Here is a 17,266-nt window from a genome sequence, read left to right as displayed (position 1 = left end):
GGGTCTTGAAGATCGTCTCATCCAATGACACAGATCAAGAGCCGATTCCCAGAGAAATCAAACAATTGGCCTCAGACCGTCGCTCTTCGTTAGTGCAAGAGCCAGGGATGAAACCCAAGCTTTTGGGCTCCCGCACGGCTGTCTTCCTACATTCAAATGATCAGTGAATTTCTCTGAAATCTCAAGTTTTCCCTGCACTGCGCTTTTGCAAAGGATGTGGACAAGTCCGCTCTGAGGGTGTATTCACACTGTTTGGGCAAGAGGGAATAAACAAAAATGAAAGTGTGTTTCAGAAGTTCATTTGAAGGTGCAGGAAGGGGCTGGGGTGTGACCCAGCTGTTCTGGATAATGGTTAACGTTTTTCGCTTCGCGGATAAAACTATATATCACGTACTATCGCTCCCAATGTTTTCTTTTGGGCTTTCAATTATTGTTTTAATTTTCAAGTGATTACTATTATTAATTTTTAAATCTCTGCTTAGCTTCATAATTGAAGGGGATTTATCTAGAGGAGTCCATCATGACTGCTGTCCAGGAGAGATCACAGAGACAATTCTAGACCTTGGGGTGGATTGGGGGTCGAGGACCGAGGGGGTGCGGAACAGAAGGGAGCATGGAGTAATAGTGCTTCTAAATCTCTTAAACGTAAATGGGACAATTCACTGCTGTGGGGAAGGTATCAGAGGAGTGGGGGGGAAGGATGGCATTTGAGTTTCTGGGTTTGAATTTTGCGAACAGATCTTTTTTACTAAATTCAAGTCCGGCACACAGACGTGCAAAGGATTTGCTTCCTGCACACAGTTTTTAATTAGGAAACACTAAAATGAAGTCCCATGATGAGGAGGAAGCTTTTAAAATGATTTTAAGGCCAAAGAAAGGCTTAGAAGATAGACAGCCACCTCAGAGGTGTGCTCTGGGGGTCCCCGCTTCTGCAGCCTTCTGTCTGCCTGGCAAATAACCCAGAGGCCGGACTGGGAGCCTCACCACGGTGCGTGTAGACAGCTCTTGAAGGGGAATACCATGTAAATGTCACACATGTAGAGTAAGACACTGGAGTCTTGGTTTCTCTATTTCCTGATCTGCTTTAAAAAAAAAAAAAAAAAAAGTGGTTTTAAATGGACTCCAACCTAGACGCTCGCTAGGTATTTGTTGAAAACGTGATAGAAGGGCTCAAATTCTAAATTTTAACTTCATGAATTTCCACCACCATGTACGAGGGGTTCGTAAACAGCAAAAGTGTTCAATCCCTACGTGATTTATTTTCTTCTAGTATGTTGGCCTTTTAAATGGTTTTAAGAAACCGTCCAAATTTGCACATGTATTTCACACCTAACCTCGTAGGGAGAAGCGAAGGTAACTATTTCAAAAGTGAGGTCAAACAGGTTGAAAATTAATTAGGGACGACAGTTTCCTCAAAAAGATTCCAGCAATATTTTGGCTCCCCAATCTCGTTCTGTTTTCCTAGACTAAACCCTCTCTCACACTGCTCTTCTATTGTGCCTTCTACTGATTCTACGTGAAGTCAAAAGAAAAAAAAAAAAGAACAAAACCATGAAAACACATGACAATGCTCCAAAAAAGTAACCGAATCATCGTTATCAGTATGTTTTAGATCTGTCACACCATCTTCTAGCAATTTCTTAGCAGGTTCAATCAATGGACAGAATGACAAAAGGACACTTCTCTGAAGAAGTAGGCTCAAAGATGCCAGAGTCCCCACAGTACCCAACACACAACGTGGCTGTGTGCGTCCTGAGTTTGGGATTTTTCTACGTGTGTGTGTGCGCGCACCGCCCCCACCCACCCCCCATCCCGCCCCAAGAATGTCAAGAATTTGAACTCTCTCTTCTTAAGGTGAAAGAGCACGGACTCAAATCTGTTCACGAAGAAAAGAGGTGGCAGGTCTTGAGGCATTGGAACCACACAAGAAAATCTCCCGAATTTAATACGGCAATTGATGACGATGGGAGCCCTCGGTGCTTCAAAAGTGGCTGAAAACAACGTCCCGAGTGCGGGTCATTAATCAGGAGCCAGTAAGATCTCCAGTTTGCAGCTCAGTAGGTCTCTAACTCCTTTATTTCAACATTTAGCCTTAGGTTTAAAATATTTGCTAAGAAAGCAGAGAGGCGATTAACAGAGATTTTAAAATGTGTGCCATGGTTACACATTCTGCCAACAGAGTAAAAGGAAACTATACAGCGTAAGTTACAAAAAACGGTTATTTTCGTGTTCCGCAAACATGCCAATAAACCCTCCACTGTGGTGTTATTCAACAGTAGGAAAGGAAAACAGAGATGAACTCAAGCACCGGCCCCGCGTCGTCACATCTTGCAGAGAAGCATGAGGAATCCATCAGCTGTAGTCCGCTGGTGCATCTCCGCGAATTAATCTTCCCACTGCTCCTGCGAGGCGCCCGAGGCCCTGTGGGCCAGCAGGAAGGGCCGCAGCGCACTAGGGGACACAGAAGGTAGTCCGGCCCCCCCTACCCCACTCCCCGAGAAAGCCTCTGGGCTGCACAGAGACCTCTGAAGACGCCCAGCCTCCCAAAGGAATACCTGTTGACTATCTGAGGTTTGCATGATGTCCTTAGCCACTAACTTAACACGTTTGGGTTTTGTGTTTAAATTAGCGAGAGCTACCAGATTCTAGAAGAGCTTGGCCACCACTTTGATACGATGTTACTTGGTTGTTTTCAAAATATTTTCACTTTATTGTGTACTTTTATATTATTATCCCAACAGACTGGATGAAAGGCAGTGATCACTAACACAGAACACAACAGGGAGCTAACAATCAGGCAGGCCGCTCTCAGGACCCGGTCTGTCCAGCCCAAGTCGCTGACATGCACGTCGGTAGCTCATACACCTGCTACCCTCATAGCACAGGCTGCGGGGGTGCGGGAGGGAGGGGCCGGATGCTGCTGTGCCCTTAGAAGCTATTTAATAAATATCATCAAGGAACAAAATGTAAAATAGACCCTCCGGAGCACAGCCGCCTCAGGTCAACTGAACATCGTCTAGTTTATTCAACCAAAAAAAAAAAAAAAAAAACTGGAGAAAGAAGGAAAATATTAAAACAAAAAGTAGTTCTTAACACTAGCAGTAAATAAATTTGTACAACAATTCAGTCTGTATAATATGATGAAATAAATCTACATCTTTTCTTATTTTGGTGCTTTGAATTATACATACAAACAACAATTACAAGGGACTTGTTCACAAAGCGTGTGGGCCCGGAAAAGGCTTGCTGAGCCCCTCTACGGCATCGTGCGAGTGGTAACACTGATTGCCTGGGACTCACAGACTCTCCTATACAGAGAGGCCCACGGCTTTGAACAAATGATTTGCCTACGACTTTTTTCTTTTTTTTGTTGTTGTTTTTTTTCCTTTTTTTTTTTTTTTTTTTTTTTTGTTTTTCTTTTAATGCATCAAACAACTATGGCCAGTGAAAGGAACAACACTGGCCGTTTGTCCATTTGAATATCAGACCTAGTTTCTTCTCCATTTCCACACTTGATTTCCCCGTATTCCTTAAAATTCTTGGCGTCCTTCATGCCTTTCTTACAGCTCCCCGGATGCCGTAACGTCTTCTTCAAACGTACAGTATTTCTCACAATATAAGTTATATGCAACGTTCAGCTCAGTTGCTTGCTCGTTTGTTTGTTTTCACAGCACTAGAGAGACCCTGTTCAATAGGGAAGATGAGTCTGAATGGCTTATTCACAAATGGGATCCAGATTCAGTGACTGAGAGCACAGAGGCCACAGCGAGCGCCTCTGAGAAAGTGGCAGACGTCATTTTGCTTTGTGCCTTCAAAACACGGGTATCCATCGGATCTCAGCTTCATGATACTGCTCCTGCAAAAACGCACGTAGAAGGGGCTGGAAGGACTCTCGCCCGGAGGCCTTGAAGCATCGAGCAGGGACTCTAACCCATGGCGGTGACCATACTGGACGGGTGGTGAGGTCCGAAGGAGAGGCTGGACGGCGGGTGCATGGGCGTCGGGGTGGTCAGCATGTGGCTGGAGTGGCTGAACGGGGAGATGTGGCTGAGAGAGGACATGTGTCTGGAGAGTGCGGCCGGGTTGAACGAGCTGCTCTTGGGGAAGTCCTCCAGCGTGTCATGTGCCTTCTTGCACTTTTTGGATTTGCTAGACATTTTCCGGTTTCTGGTCTGGATGCCTTCCTTCTTCATAGTCAGGGGTCTGTTAATCTAAACAAAGATCAATTTTTTTTTTTTTTTTTACACTTTCTGGCTGGCTCTGAAAGGGCACACAGGCTTTCACACCTCCACACGGCTGCTCTGACTGCCCCACACCAGGGGTCTTGCTTGCAGCCGGGCCCCCTCCTCCCCCCACCCCTTCCTGTCTCCTTCCCAGGGACCAGGAGTCACGCAGATCCAGTCTGTGGAGGAGCACTGACGGTCAGCCTCAGAAACCAAGAGACCAGGGGTAAGGTGTTCCAGGCAGAGGGTGTTATTTACGGGTTTGGTTATTTTTTTAATGTTTATTTATTTTTGAAAGAGAGACAGAGCGTGAGCGGGGGAGGGGCAGAGAGAGAGGGGGACACAGAATCTGAAGCAGGCTTCAGGCTCCGAGCTGTCGGCACAGAGCCCAATGTGGGGCTTAAACTCACGAACCATAAGATCATGACCTGGGCCGAAGTCGGATGCTCAACCAACTGAGCCACCCAGGTGCCCCGGGTGTTATTTAAGTTTGTCCACATCAGTGACTTGGAGGAGAATCTGCCTTGGGAAACTCTGCGTTCCCAGGGACCGTATTCTAGAGACCCACCCACTAGGACTGCATTTCTCTGGTATCAAAAATACAATAACTGGTCTTATTTCCTTAGAATCTCCTTAGAACATTTCATGAGCGTGGAGGCACCTGGGGAATCTTCAAGAGGGAAATAACATCTTGTCTCCTTCTCCAACATCTGTGCTGCGACCATAAAACCACAGCCAACGCAATCGACCTTAAGGGTGTAGGTCTGTCTGCCCTGACAGACTAGCGTCGCACCCCTGTTCAAAGTAATTTTTGGTTGCCTCTCTCCTGCCCGGCTTTATCGCAGTAAGAGGCGCTGTAAGATCTTCCCCTGGAACCTGAAGGCTCTGGGGTGGTGTTTTACCGCAGGGGGTCTCTCCACAAGGTAGTCTCTTGCCCCTGTCACAGCAACTTTGATGACTGAAAGTTGCAATTCCCGCCCGGTTCTGACTGTGCACTGCTACTAGACCAACGGCCCCCCAGCCCGTCACCAAGGACTCGACGACCACTTTGGGGCGCGCAGTGCTGGGCCGGCATGCGGGCACCCTCGTCCTGGAAATTGTGCAGCAGGAGCGAGCTCCAGGAAAGAGACAGGCAAGGCCCTACCCCAAAGGTCTTCAGCTAGTCTGCGGCACCCGAGGCGGCATGCCATTCTCTCTCTTTTCGAGAAGCTTCTGTCTGTTTTGTTTTCAAAATACATTTTCCCGGTGGGGGAGACAGAATCAAGACAGGGGACTTTACAAAGCATCAGAGACCGCTCCCCACAAGGAGTCAGAATGGGATTAAACTCAATTGCAAACAGCTGCCCCACACAGCGGACCACACATCTGGCCACACGTCGTCGGGATGTGGCAAAACAACTCAAGGAGGCGATGTCAGGGTCTCGGTCGTTGCTGACTCTGCAGGGACAAGTGTCATCTTCCACCCGGGCCCTCGAGGGGGAGAAAGACAAGAGGCTCCCTCGTGCTCTCATGGCTCTAGGATCTACCTGTCCGCTCCCAAAGCTAGAAAGGGCAATTTCAGGAAGAGAGACTCCAGCCGTCGAGAGAGAGAGGCGGTCAACCAAGTTTCTGGAAGCAGTAGACACACAGCTTCCCGAGGCTGAGCTGGGAGAGGTCACCCTGAAGAGGGGCAGAGAGCCACATGCCGGAGCTGAGACCCAATCCCCCCTCGCACCAGGAAGGCAGAGGAGCTAAAAGGTCACTGCCAAAAGCACATCTCAGGGTTCCTTCTTCAAAGCGACAATCAAGATAAAGACACAGACTACAGAGGTGATAGGAATCTATTGTCACATCGAATCTTCCCCCAAGATAATGTCTAGACACACAGCTCTTTACCCGGTATCTAGATATACACAGCCAGATATCTAAATATAATATCTAGTTACCCAGATAGCAGCACAGACCCAGATAACTAGTCTCAACGCCACCTAGAGACACTGATCCTGAGATAGGTAGTTATCAAAACACCTAGATAAGAGGAAAGGAACTATACATAAACATATACAGGTATCCAGGTGGGCATAACAAAACATGATGTGATGAGAACGTTAATACATTATAATCTCCTGTCGTTAAATACACATCAATTGCCTCCTTCTGTGAGGTCTTGCTAAACCAGCGAAGACAGAAAAACCACGCCGGCCAGGGGAGCAAGTTTCTCTCCCAGGAGGGAGCAGCAAAGAGGGTTCCCTGACTGTTCTTTGAGTTGATGAGAAATCGATCTCCTTCAGAACTTCGTTTAGACTGGACACAACTGAGCCCGTATCTCATCGTGGCTAAGTCGTCAGAGAAATTTAGAGCCGGGTAACTTCCCATCGTTCCCGGGCTCCTCTGGGAATAGGGAAGACAATTCCTTGCTTTGAACCAAACTCCTGGCACATCCTGAACTGAGAAAGTGTTCACTTTCCACTGGTCCCTATCAGTCCTGACGCCACTGACCTCCCCGGAAGGCCTGTGCTGCTCGGAAATCGGTCCTGCCCGGCTCTTCCGTTCCATCAGCCATGTCCGTTTGCACAAAACACTTGATTCTCTGAGTCATAACTTCTTCAAGTACAACGGAAATAGAATAATTTCTGCCCTGTCTACATCATGGGACTACCTGAGGCTCAAAGGTAATCAAGTAACTTGAAAGTTCTTTGAAAACCATGAGTTACAGCCAAAAGCAACCGGAGAGGCTGGGCTGATGACTGGCTAGCCCATAAACTCTGATGCCCCGAACCTTCCAGATTTTAATCACAAATCTGTTTTTTATCTCCACTGCAGTGAGCAAGTGAGTCCCCAAAGTGAAAACGGAACTAGGGTTTCATTGCTGATAAACAGGTATACACGGCATTCGGAGGATCTGAGATACAAGAACTAGAAAGGCCAGTTCCGCTGGGCTGGGCGTTGCACGGGGACCAAGTCAGGAGGGGATGACACCAAAGGCAGACAGACACATGAGGGTTGCGGGGTCCCTGGGAAATCGCAGAAGCTTATTCCCAAGAGGCAAAAAGGGACCGGGATGCCGGGACCACCCTGAGAAGCTCTCTGGGACTGCAAAACTCTAAGCAGAAGAACTTCCTCCCGACTCCCAGCTAGGGTGAACGTGCCACGGAAACGGCCCTGAGCAAGACGCCCGCCTTCTCCCCGCACCGCCGTGGCCTCCGCCAAAGTCACACCGGCAAAGATGCTTTAGGAGAATCAGAGCAAAAGAGGACAGTGAGAGAGAGCCAGAGAGAGAGAAATGGTCCTTCTTCCTCTGGGAATAATTGAACCTCAAGCCTCATTAGGTCATGGCCTGTCAGCTGGAGTTATTTCAGGAAAAAAAAAAAAAAAAAAAATCCAGGATTTTTTTTTTTTTTTTTTAACGTAAACATATCGCAAACCGGGAGGACCCCCAGTGAAAAGACCAGAAATGACCCAGCGGAGCCCAGGTGACTGACGGGCAACTCTGCTCACTCTGCTCACACGACACAGAAGAGGAAACGAGGGTTTCTTTCAACCCTGCTCTCTGGATAACCTCACTCCACTGCTTCCCTCCGTTCTCTGCTGCTTAGGACAGACACCTTGGCCACATCTCGCAGACGCTTCATTCCACGTCTTTGCGGCTGAGAATCCACTTAAAATTCACCACAGAGGTGAAGAGGCTTCTGCCCCTTTGAGTCGCCGAACTGTCCTCTGTCTGAAGACTTCCTGTGCCACGCATCACACTTTCTTGCGTGCCCTCTCTCTCTCTCTCTCTCTCGCAAAAAAGTTGAAACTCTCAGGAACACCACACTATCACTGTTTTCCCAAGGGAGGACGGGGAAGCCCGGAGCGGGCCCGGAGCGGGGCCCTGCATCGCACAGCATCGTCCACACCGACCTGGGGGACCCGCGTCGTTCTCTGCCCCAAGCTCTCCGGCCTCCGCACGGCCGCGTTGTGCCAAGTCGCTTCCCTCTTGCACTGTTCACCTGAGGCCTGTTGCTGGGCCCAGAGGACGGCCATCAAATGCAGAAGGAAGCCTGCGGCGGGTGACGGTGTCTCCTGGGCGCACCCCCTCCCAGGCCGGCCGCCGGTCCCGGCCCCGTGACACTTACATTGTGTAGTTTGTAGTACAGCCCACAGGCGTTGCAGACGGGGTCTCCGTTGGCATTTCTTCTCCAGAGAGTGGTAGTGGTGGTCTGACAGTTTGCACAGGACGTCCCCGCTCTTCTCGCTGCCGACTGGGAGTAGGGGCGGAGAGGGAGGGAGAGGGAGGGTAAAATCAAACCAGATGTTAAATGTGTTTTCAGAACTACGGAGACAGACTTAAAAAAAAAAAAAAAAAAAAAAAGGAAAAGAAAAGAAAAAATTGTCATTGTCACCGAAATCAAACCTATAAGTGGCCCCCATGAAAACAACAAAGACCCCCAAAAGCTGACTCAAGAAGAAAACTACAGGTGATCGCTGGACGAGAGCAGGTCAGACCGTGGTCCGGTGGTCAGGGCGTAGCCTGCCGCTCCCCAGGCTGGGGTCCAGAGGGTCCGAGAGCCCACGCCACCTCCCTGGTCGCCAGATGTTTAAGTTTTATGGGTGGCGACGCGGAATTCACCTGATTCGTTTTGGTACCGGGCTCTTGGGTGGGGGGGGGGAGGCTCTTTGTCAAGGGCAACTGTGAAAATAGCAATTCTCAATTCTCCACGAGGCGATTGGCCCATCACAACGCACGAACAGCACAAGAAGAGGAAGCCCAAACATCGAGAGCGCTTGACAGATCCCAAACGAAGAAATTCTGGATGAGAAAGAGAACAGAGGGCCAGCACAGTAGGAGAGTGTCCGCGTGTGTGTGTGTGCGTGTGCACGTGTGGAGCTCACAGGACCTGCCCTCTTAGGAAGCACCAAGCACGACGCCCAAGCCTCAAACCGGCACCGGCCCATCCTTCCAGGCCGGGTCACTCCTGGTGACTGCCACCCTCACTCCCCTTAGCTGGCTTCCAGCTCACGAGACAAACTGAAAAGCACGAAGAATTCGGCTCATCAACAGAACACCTCCCTGCCCAGCTCTCGTTTCATTTCACCTTCGTGAAATTAGGTATTTCCTACTCGCTGCTCACAGGGCAGAATAGTTGTAGGTCAGATGTCAGACTCAGCTTGAATTTTAATTATTCGGTTGTGTCACTGCCTTCATTTCCTCGAAGAGGGAGATTTTTCTTTCGCTTTTTGATGCACGTAAATTTACAAGGGTGCTATTCTCGACGTCCGTGCTTTAAAAAAAAATTTTTTTTTTAACTCAAAAAGTTTCCAGAGAAAATGAAGTTGGACCTATTACCTTTGCTGTCAACCCCTCATCCCCCGATATAAACAGAAAGTTTTAACTGCAGAAGTGTTCCCTGCTCTGGACTCAAATATATTATCAAAAGCAAGAGAAAGAACAAGAATTCAGCTATCTGTGATCAAGAAAGTTCTGGCATGTTTATAAAAGCCTGGAACATAGGGATCGTGGTGTGCTTTTCCATCAATATTTTATCAAGTAAAAAGTTAGGCACTTGCCAGATATGGGAACCCTGGTGGAAATTCTCAATTAACCCGACTGACTCCCCTCCTTTAACACCACTAAATTGTCCCACAGACGTGCTCCTCTTCCTGGAAGCTTCCATAGCAGGGTCATGGGTTTTGTTTGTTTTTTAGATTTTTTTTTCGGTAATTCTTTATTTTCTGTGTTCTAAAAAACTGGGAATTAAAAATAGTTCTCAGGGCGCCTGGGCGGCTCTGTCGGTGAAGCGTCCGACTTCGGCTCAGGTCACGATCTCACGGTTCGTGAGTTCGAGCCCCACGTCGGGCTCTGTGCTGACAGCTGGGAGCCTGGAGCCTGCTTCGGATTCTGTGTCTCCCTTTCTCTCTGCCCCTCCCCCACTCACTGCCTGGCTTTCTCTCTCAAAAATAAATAAACATTAAAAAAATTTTTTTTAATAACTTAAAAAAAAAAAAACAGCTCTCATCTGTCATAAGTAAAAAAGTTCTACTTTCCGGCTGCCCGTTTTGGAATAATTCACCGTAGTCCTGACCTCCTCTAGATGCCCATGCCCACCTGCCTTGATGAAATGTGCTAAGCTGAGACGCATATAACTTTCACTCGCATGCTCTTGGGAAGAAAATGATACACAAAATCAGCGCTTAATGATTCTGACAATGATGTTATCGTGTGATTATTACTATCTTCCTGTACTTTCTTCTTTAAAAGAGATACTCAGATACAGTAGATTAATATCTACCCAGGCACCAGATTTCCCAGCTCAGCAACTTTAAATGTGTACTCCAAGCACACACTACCAGCCGGTCAAATTCAAGCTCCAGACGATGAGGTTCCTGGTGTTAGTCCCTCCCCGTATAGTGACAGTCACATAAATACAAGCAGCCTCAGAACACGTCTCTGATCCACAGACTCTAGGCGAATTTATACAGACCCTCTAAAAGCCACAGTGTTTGGTTCACTAGCAGGAGACAAAGTACATTAATAAAGCAAACTACTCAGCGAGCCCTCAGACACACCGAAAACCTGGCAACACGAAGAAAAAAATATCGTATGGATCTTCTCTGCAGTCATCTCTTCTCTTTCCTGCTGGAGTGTATTCAGTGTTAGACAGGCATCACGCATAAGAACTAACTCCAGGATGGGCTGGGTGTTCTGCATTGAATCTGCAAATGTGCAAAGCAAAAATAGCAAACCGGAGACACGGCACTGGCACGAAGGAACAGGCATTATAGGAAAGAAGACAAAGAAAGTTCTAGGTACTCAGAAGTCAAATACATCTAAGGACGGGGGAAAAAAAATAGCTCTCTATCCTGAATGCGCTTGCTCTGAGTCGCTCTCTGGAGCAAATGAATTCTATGGAACTAAAAATGTAAAACCACCCAGAACAGATGAGTAAGAAAGAAAAGACACTTGAAATGTGACAGCCAATGAACTCCGGAATGAAAAGAAATTATTACTCAGAGTTCTGGAGACTTATGAAAGATGAATGAAGACACACGTCTATAAAATGCACATAGAGCCTTCCTATGCAATCTGCCCAGACAGTAGAAACCCCAAGAAAATGTCAAATGCACTCTCACTCATCATTCAGCCCATCGTCTGAGACTTTACACCCTCTTTTTCCTTCTTTATTTTTTTACCTTAGAAAAAAAGTCCAGTTATGCTGATGGTACCATGACTTATTTGAACAAGAAAGTTTTTGTTGTTAGTTATGTTTCTTTTCCTCTCTTTCTTTTTTTCTTTCTTACTTTTTTTCTTTCTTTCTTTCTTTCTTTCTTTCTTTCTTTCTTTCTTTTTTTTTTTTCTTACTAAGGCCAGGTTTTGAGTGATTCAGAACATTCTTTTGTGGTGCGATCATATTCATTCTGTGCTAACACCTCCAGCCATTTTTTTTTTCAAACACGTCTTGTTCTGATATGTTCAAACATCTTGATGTTTAGGTTGGGGAAGCTGAGTTGTTGTTTATGAGTTATCTCCAGTGCTCAGATATCCGGCAGCTTTTTCCTAGGAAGTTAGCTTTGCACATGAGAGAAAGGAAAAAAAAAAAAAAAAGAAAAACCCAAGTGCATGGGGACAAGCAGGGGGAGGTTGAGAAAGGCTGGCGAACGGGGCAAAGATCAGAAGGAATAAAGCTTAGAGACCACAGATCGCCAAAAATTAAAGTCACGTGGGCACTTCCATCCCTAGAAAGTTTTTCCTTCTGAAAAGGATGCGAAAGGTGTTGAGTTGCACTAAAATCTGATGGAGATGACAAATAATTCTTTGAAAAGAATACAGAAGATTTGTACCCCCCCTCCATCACCACACACACACACACACACACACACACACACACACACATAGACACACACACACACACACACACACACACACACACCCTTAGAATTTAATGGATGCTACCTTTATCCATTAATCTGCGTGGGGAAATTCCCCTCCTCCCCTCTCTGCTTGGTGAATGTCATCACCACAAAAAGCATTTTGATCTCTTGACTGTGGTTAGGGTTGTCATTTGCCAAGCCTGCTTTTATTTGTCTGTTGCCTACACTTGGTACTCAATCCGAGCCTGAGGTACCAAAGACAAGCTTACAAATGAACTTCTGTTGATTTTCTTTATAAATGTTTGGTGGTGCCAGGTTTCCTTGAGTATTATTCCTAAAGGTCGAGACATTTAAGAAAGAAAGAAGCAGGGATCAAAAACCCTCACCCTACCGACAGGAGTTCAAAGGGAAACTAAGACCAAATGCAGCAGACAGGAGACCAAGAGGCAGGACAGGAATCACACAAGTTTTTCCCAAAGGAATTAGCTGTGGCAAGTTCTCAATTCTCAAGACCACGGAAGAAGGCAAACTCTGCCAGATTCACTGGCCGCTGCTCACGAAACTCAGTTAATTGGCCCCATCAATCTTCAAGCATGGGCTCATGAGACTCATCCACGGCACGAAGGAAGCGCACTGAGACCGTGCTCACTAGGAGCCCTGGCACTTAGGGACACGTCCCAGATGGTGGCTGGAACATTCCGTCTGCGTCCTACCTGTCACAGTGATTATCCGCGAATCTTACATCGCTTGCTCGCGTCCCGTTAAAGCTCTCATGTAAATACATTAGGGATTCGATCACCAGAAAGCCAGCATCCTTAAAAATTTGGTAAGGGACTTAGGAATTGTCAAGACGAAAAAGAGGGAGAGGTTTTCTGTACGTCTAACTTGAGAAAAGAAAAGGGGAGGGGGAAAAAAAAACCAACAAAACTATCCCAAGCAAGCTGACATGATTTTGAGCTGTCCTGCCAATTTCCTGCAGAAAGCTCTCCTTCCTGAAGAGAGGAAATTAACAACACACAATGGTTAGTGTTAGATCAGTGCTTCTCTGGGGGGACTCACCAGCCTTCGCTTGGGCTTGATGAGGGGTCGGTTCTGTCCGTTCATTTTGTGGTAGAGCCCACAGGCGTTGCACAGGTAGTGCCCGGTCCCGTCACGTCGCCACAGCGGGGTGGAGGTGGCCCCACAGTTAACGCACTCCCTGCCTTCTGGAAACAAGATCACACATAAGTCACTTATGGAGGAAAAACACACAGAAAAAGCTGACAGCGCTCCCTCGGAACGAGGGAAGGAAAGTAGAATCAAGAACTTTCTCTCTTCTCCCTCCTTTAGGAAACTTTCCTACCCCCACCTCCCTCCAGGTGGCTCCCAAGTGGACAAGGGTCACCGTGTGGCCCCGTCCACATTCAGCTCTGGCCCCAAGAAGGGACACACGAAGAAAAGGCAGCAGGACCTTGCTCTGGGGCTGCCTGACTTGACGAGGAAGATCAGGCACAGCCAAGGAGGAAGGCAGATTTGAACTGGAAATAGTTCCCTGAGAAAATTCTGAGGCCTGGGCAACGGCAGAGCAAAACATTCCACTCATTTCCTTCAAAGGAAAATAAAGGTGCCTCGTTATCATCGCCGGGTCTGTCTCCGCAGATTGATTCGACCACGGAGATTAGGACGGTGGTGGAAAAGGAAAGAGTAATCAATGGCGAGATAGATAAACAGATAATAAATAGATGAATAGATCGATCAATCGGCTGATTGATTTTAGGACCCCAGGCTTTAGATTTTACTTCCAGTAAAACTGCAAACGTCCCTGGCTGGCAAGTAATAGATGAAGACCCAGCGGGATCCACTCATTTCTCCCATCATCTTTTTTCTCTCCAGAAAAGGCCAAGGTTTTCTAGAATTTTCCAGCCACTGTGCCAGAGACTGAAGGGTAAGTGTGACCCCAGCTGGACCAGGCCAGGAGGTGTTGGAAACAGTGCAATCTGCAGGCAAGGTCCCAGGAGACGTTGGCGGGAGGAGAGCAGCGTGAGGGGCAAGATCAGAACAGGCCAGTTAAGGAAAAATGGGGTGGGGGGGGCTCCTGGTCGGCTCCTTAACCTAGACCTCTCTACAGTTGCCCTTTTTCCAAAAAAACAAATAAACAAAATAAACAAAAAAACCGGCCAGGCCGGTTCACTCAAGGGCCAGGGAGAGTGACCCAGACCCATCTCCGGAGGGAAAGCTGCTGGAGAGACTCCCTCAAAACGGCACTTGAGGACCACAGGGGAGAGTCCAGTCCCTGATTTCTTTGCAACTTCTTCGGGAGAAGGAAGGGGAGGCAGTTTCTAGGAGAACCTGCCCAGCTCTTGGGGGGGCCTCATCCTCCGAGGCCAGGTGTGGACCAGTGGCTCCGCAGGCCACACCCCAGACCGGGAGAAGCCCCCTCACCCCCACTCCGCCCCCCCCACCCTCCGACCCCCCCCCCCCAGGGCCGGCAGGAGCCTTGGGCCCCACCAGAGCTGGTCTCTCTAGGGGACTTTCTCTGGAGGCGCCAGGGGGCAGGTTTGGGAGGAAGGAAGGGGAGAAAGATGAGCCCCCAAAGGTTGTTTCCTTTTAGGAGATTAATCGGCTAACTCCAAACCACCAGGGAGACAGGGTGGAGGAGGAAAACCGGGCAGGCTGCTTGGGAATCTGGCCGGCTCCCTGTACAAGGAGAACAAGGCTGGCTCGAGGGCTCTGGGACCTGTTTGGCCTTTGGAAACCCCTAAACCAAGTATGAAGAACTTGGGGGGGGGGGAGGGGTTCACATCTATAAGCCTGTTTTTTGTGGGTTTTTTTTTTTTCCCTCTAGGGACAGGTTCTGGGAAAGGAAAAAGACTTTCAGAAATGGAGGGGTTTTGCCTGACATTGGAGTTCACGATGGTACTGAATAGTTTTTGTCCATTTTCCTTTTGCAGAAAAAACAAACAAACAAAAAAAAAAACATAAGGAGTTAAGAGAAATTCTATACTTTTTTTCCTCCAGATTCCATAAAAGGTCTACAGAGAGCCTCCCAAGAGCCCCTGAGATTATTACAAACACGGGCAGTAGTGTTCCAGAAGCACATGGGCAGATGTCCACCATTTCCACCAGACCTCAAAAAGGCTGGGGACTGAACTACATCCAGACACCTTGCACTGGGGTCAGAAGCCTCGCCTCGAGAGGCCGGGGGCAGGCGAGGGGGAGGCGGGGAGGAAGGAGGAAAGGGCAAGTGGTCAAGGAGGTGCCAGCCAGGGGGCGGGTGGGCCACGGGCCCCAAGTAGGCACTGGGCCGGCCCCTTCTGGGGTGACAGCGGTCTGGCTGTCACCTGGGGTGACAGGTCCTCGCTCGGCCCCCAGGCCCACTCCCCGAGACCTGGCGAGACGGGGCCTCTCAGGTGCCCACGTTTTCTGTCCCTTTCTTCCCGGGGCTCGGGCAGGGGCTGGGGTGGAGTCACCCTGCGGCTGGTGTGGGGCGGGCAGCCCCGTTCCTAGGCACCTGGGCTGGGGGATCTCCCAGCCTGACGTGAGCAGTCAGGTTTCCTTTCCTCTGGCAGGCAGTGGGGCGGGTGACAGCTTCCTTTTCAGAGGGACCTTCAAACACGAGCAACGGTTGCCTCTTCAGCGAGGCTCTGCACACTAGAGCAATTTTCTGTCTTGATTCACTCCGCAAGTTTGCGATTGCCTTGTCTGGGTTTTTCTTATTTTTTCCCCCCTTTCTCATTGTTGCCAAACAACCGATTTTCCTCACGGAGGCCCCGACTGTCTCCTGCTTTCTTTCCCCTCTCCTCGCTCACTGCCTGGTGTGAGCCGTTCAGACAGACACCTCTCTCTTAGGTGACAAGAACCACAGAGGCCTCCTGCCATTCGACCGCCATTTTCAAACACCCCCTGGCCTCCAACTGAAATCCTGAGAAACTGGGCTGGACGGAAGGGTGGGGCGGGGGGGGGGGTGCGTGCAGAGGCTTCCAGATGCCCGAGATCAGACAAGGGTAGGGACAGCTGAGAACTGGCCTCTTTGCTAAAAGGCTTGGTCTTTTGTTTGTGGAGGGAGACCCAGCATTGACAGCCCGGGCGGGCGTTAAAAAAGCACTAGGTGCCCTAACCACCGTTCAACCGTTTCTCCCAACGGTGACAACCCTCCCTTCTCCCGTCTCCACCTTCGGCAAGTGCTTTTGTGAAGAAGACTTGAAAAAAAGAAAAAAAAGCAACCACTAAAACCCAGAGAACTCCATCCTCAAGAGAAGTGTGCCACTGACACCCCCTTTACCCAGAAGGGTCTGGAAACCCTCCTTCCCGCTCCCACACTCCCGGAAGTCCCAGCTTGCTGGCTGCCCAGATGGGCTGCTCTGGGGTGTCTGACTGTGAGAGAGGGATAAAAGGGGGAAGTAAAAAGCCAGATTGCAATGTCTTCTGTCTTCTCCCTCCTCCCCCAAAATATAAAAAGATGATAAAAATAACAATAATAATAATAATAATAGGAGCATAGGTGCTCCTGGTTCTGGTCTAGGGTAACTGCGGCTCTTTCCCCTCCCCCACCCGCCCCCAAAAGTTCAGGGGAAAGAGGGAGAGAAAAAGGAAATGACTCTCGGAAGACTGAAGGTGTAGACGCAGAGGGCGAGAAACCAGAGGCTCTTGGAAAAGTCGTTCTGCTCTGTCCCCTCCCCCCCACACACACACAAACCACCACGCCGGCCTCAGATACCACGACCTGCCCCCAAAACTTGGCGCCTCCCAGAAAAGAGAACTTTAAACCAACAAACAAAAAAAATCCCATCGCTAACCTCAAAATGCACCGGTTTGCTCTCTGTGCCATCAGTCCTCAAAGCCTTGACCTAATCCCGGCTTTTCTGAGCAAAGCTGAACCCCATTTCTGTCGAACCCTCCACCCCACACCCCAGCCCAGCCCCTGGCGAGGCAGCGTGGCCACTTTCCTCCGCCCGGTCTCCCTTCCTCTTGCTTTCTCTTAGACTCCACCAGCTAGCCTACCTCCCTCTCCCTCTGCCGACTTTCATGTACTGAACACGCAGGTCTGAGTTCTTCTGTCAGCCTAACCGCATCCGGACTCTATTAAAGTTCCTGGCGCGGGATAAACAATGCGACTGTCGCGTGCAGCAGTCTGAAAATAATTGGATTAGCTAAAACATATCAACTAAATAGAGACAGTCCTGCCCAGGCAGTCAGAGTGAATGTCACCCTGGAAAAAAAAAAAAAAAAAAAAA

General features: G+C 48.7%; 1 protein-coding gene across 5 annotated transcripts in view; it reads right to left on the bottom strand.

The window, feature by feature from the left end:
* Positions 1-2,057: 2,057 nt before the first annotated feature.
* Positions 2,058-17,266, bottom strand: part of GATA3 (GATA binding protein 3) — a 28,953-nt gene continuing 13,744 nt past the window's right edge. For 4 of the 5 annotated variants that reach the window (XM_030321294.1, XM_030321292.2, XM_030321293.1 and 1 more), the window contains exons 4-6: positions 13,113-13,258; positions 8,321-8,446; positions 2,058-4,211 (exon numbers count right to left, since the gene is read on the bottom strand). In XM_030321294.1, coding sequence (XP_030177154.1) covers positions 3,927-4,211; positions 8,321-8,446; positions 13,113-13,258 — 557 coding nt within the window. In that variant the 3' untranslated portion in view covers positions 2,058-3,926. The remainder of the gene's footprint in view (positions 4,212-8,320; positions 8,447-13,112; positions 13,259-17,266) is intronic. The other variant, XM_030321295.2, reaches the window with a different exon arrangement.

This window comes from Lynx canadensis, chromosome B4 (assembly GCF_007474595.2).
Source record: "Lynx canadensis isolate LIC74 chromosome B4, mLynCan4.pri.v2, whole genome shotgun sequence".
In the NCBI taxonomy this organism is placed as follows: Eukaryota; Metazoa; Chordata; class Mammalia; order Carnivora; family Felidae; genus Lynx; species Lynx canadensis.
The sequence above is the reverse complement of the archived record's forward strand: the minus strand, read 5'-3'. Positions and strand labels throughout refer to the sequence as shown.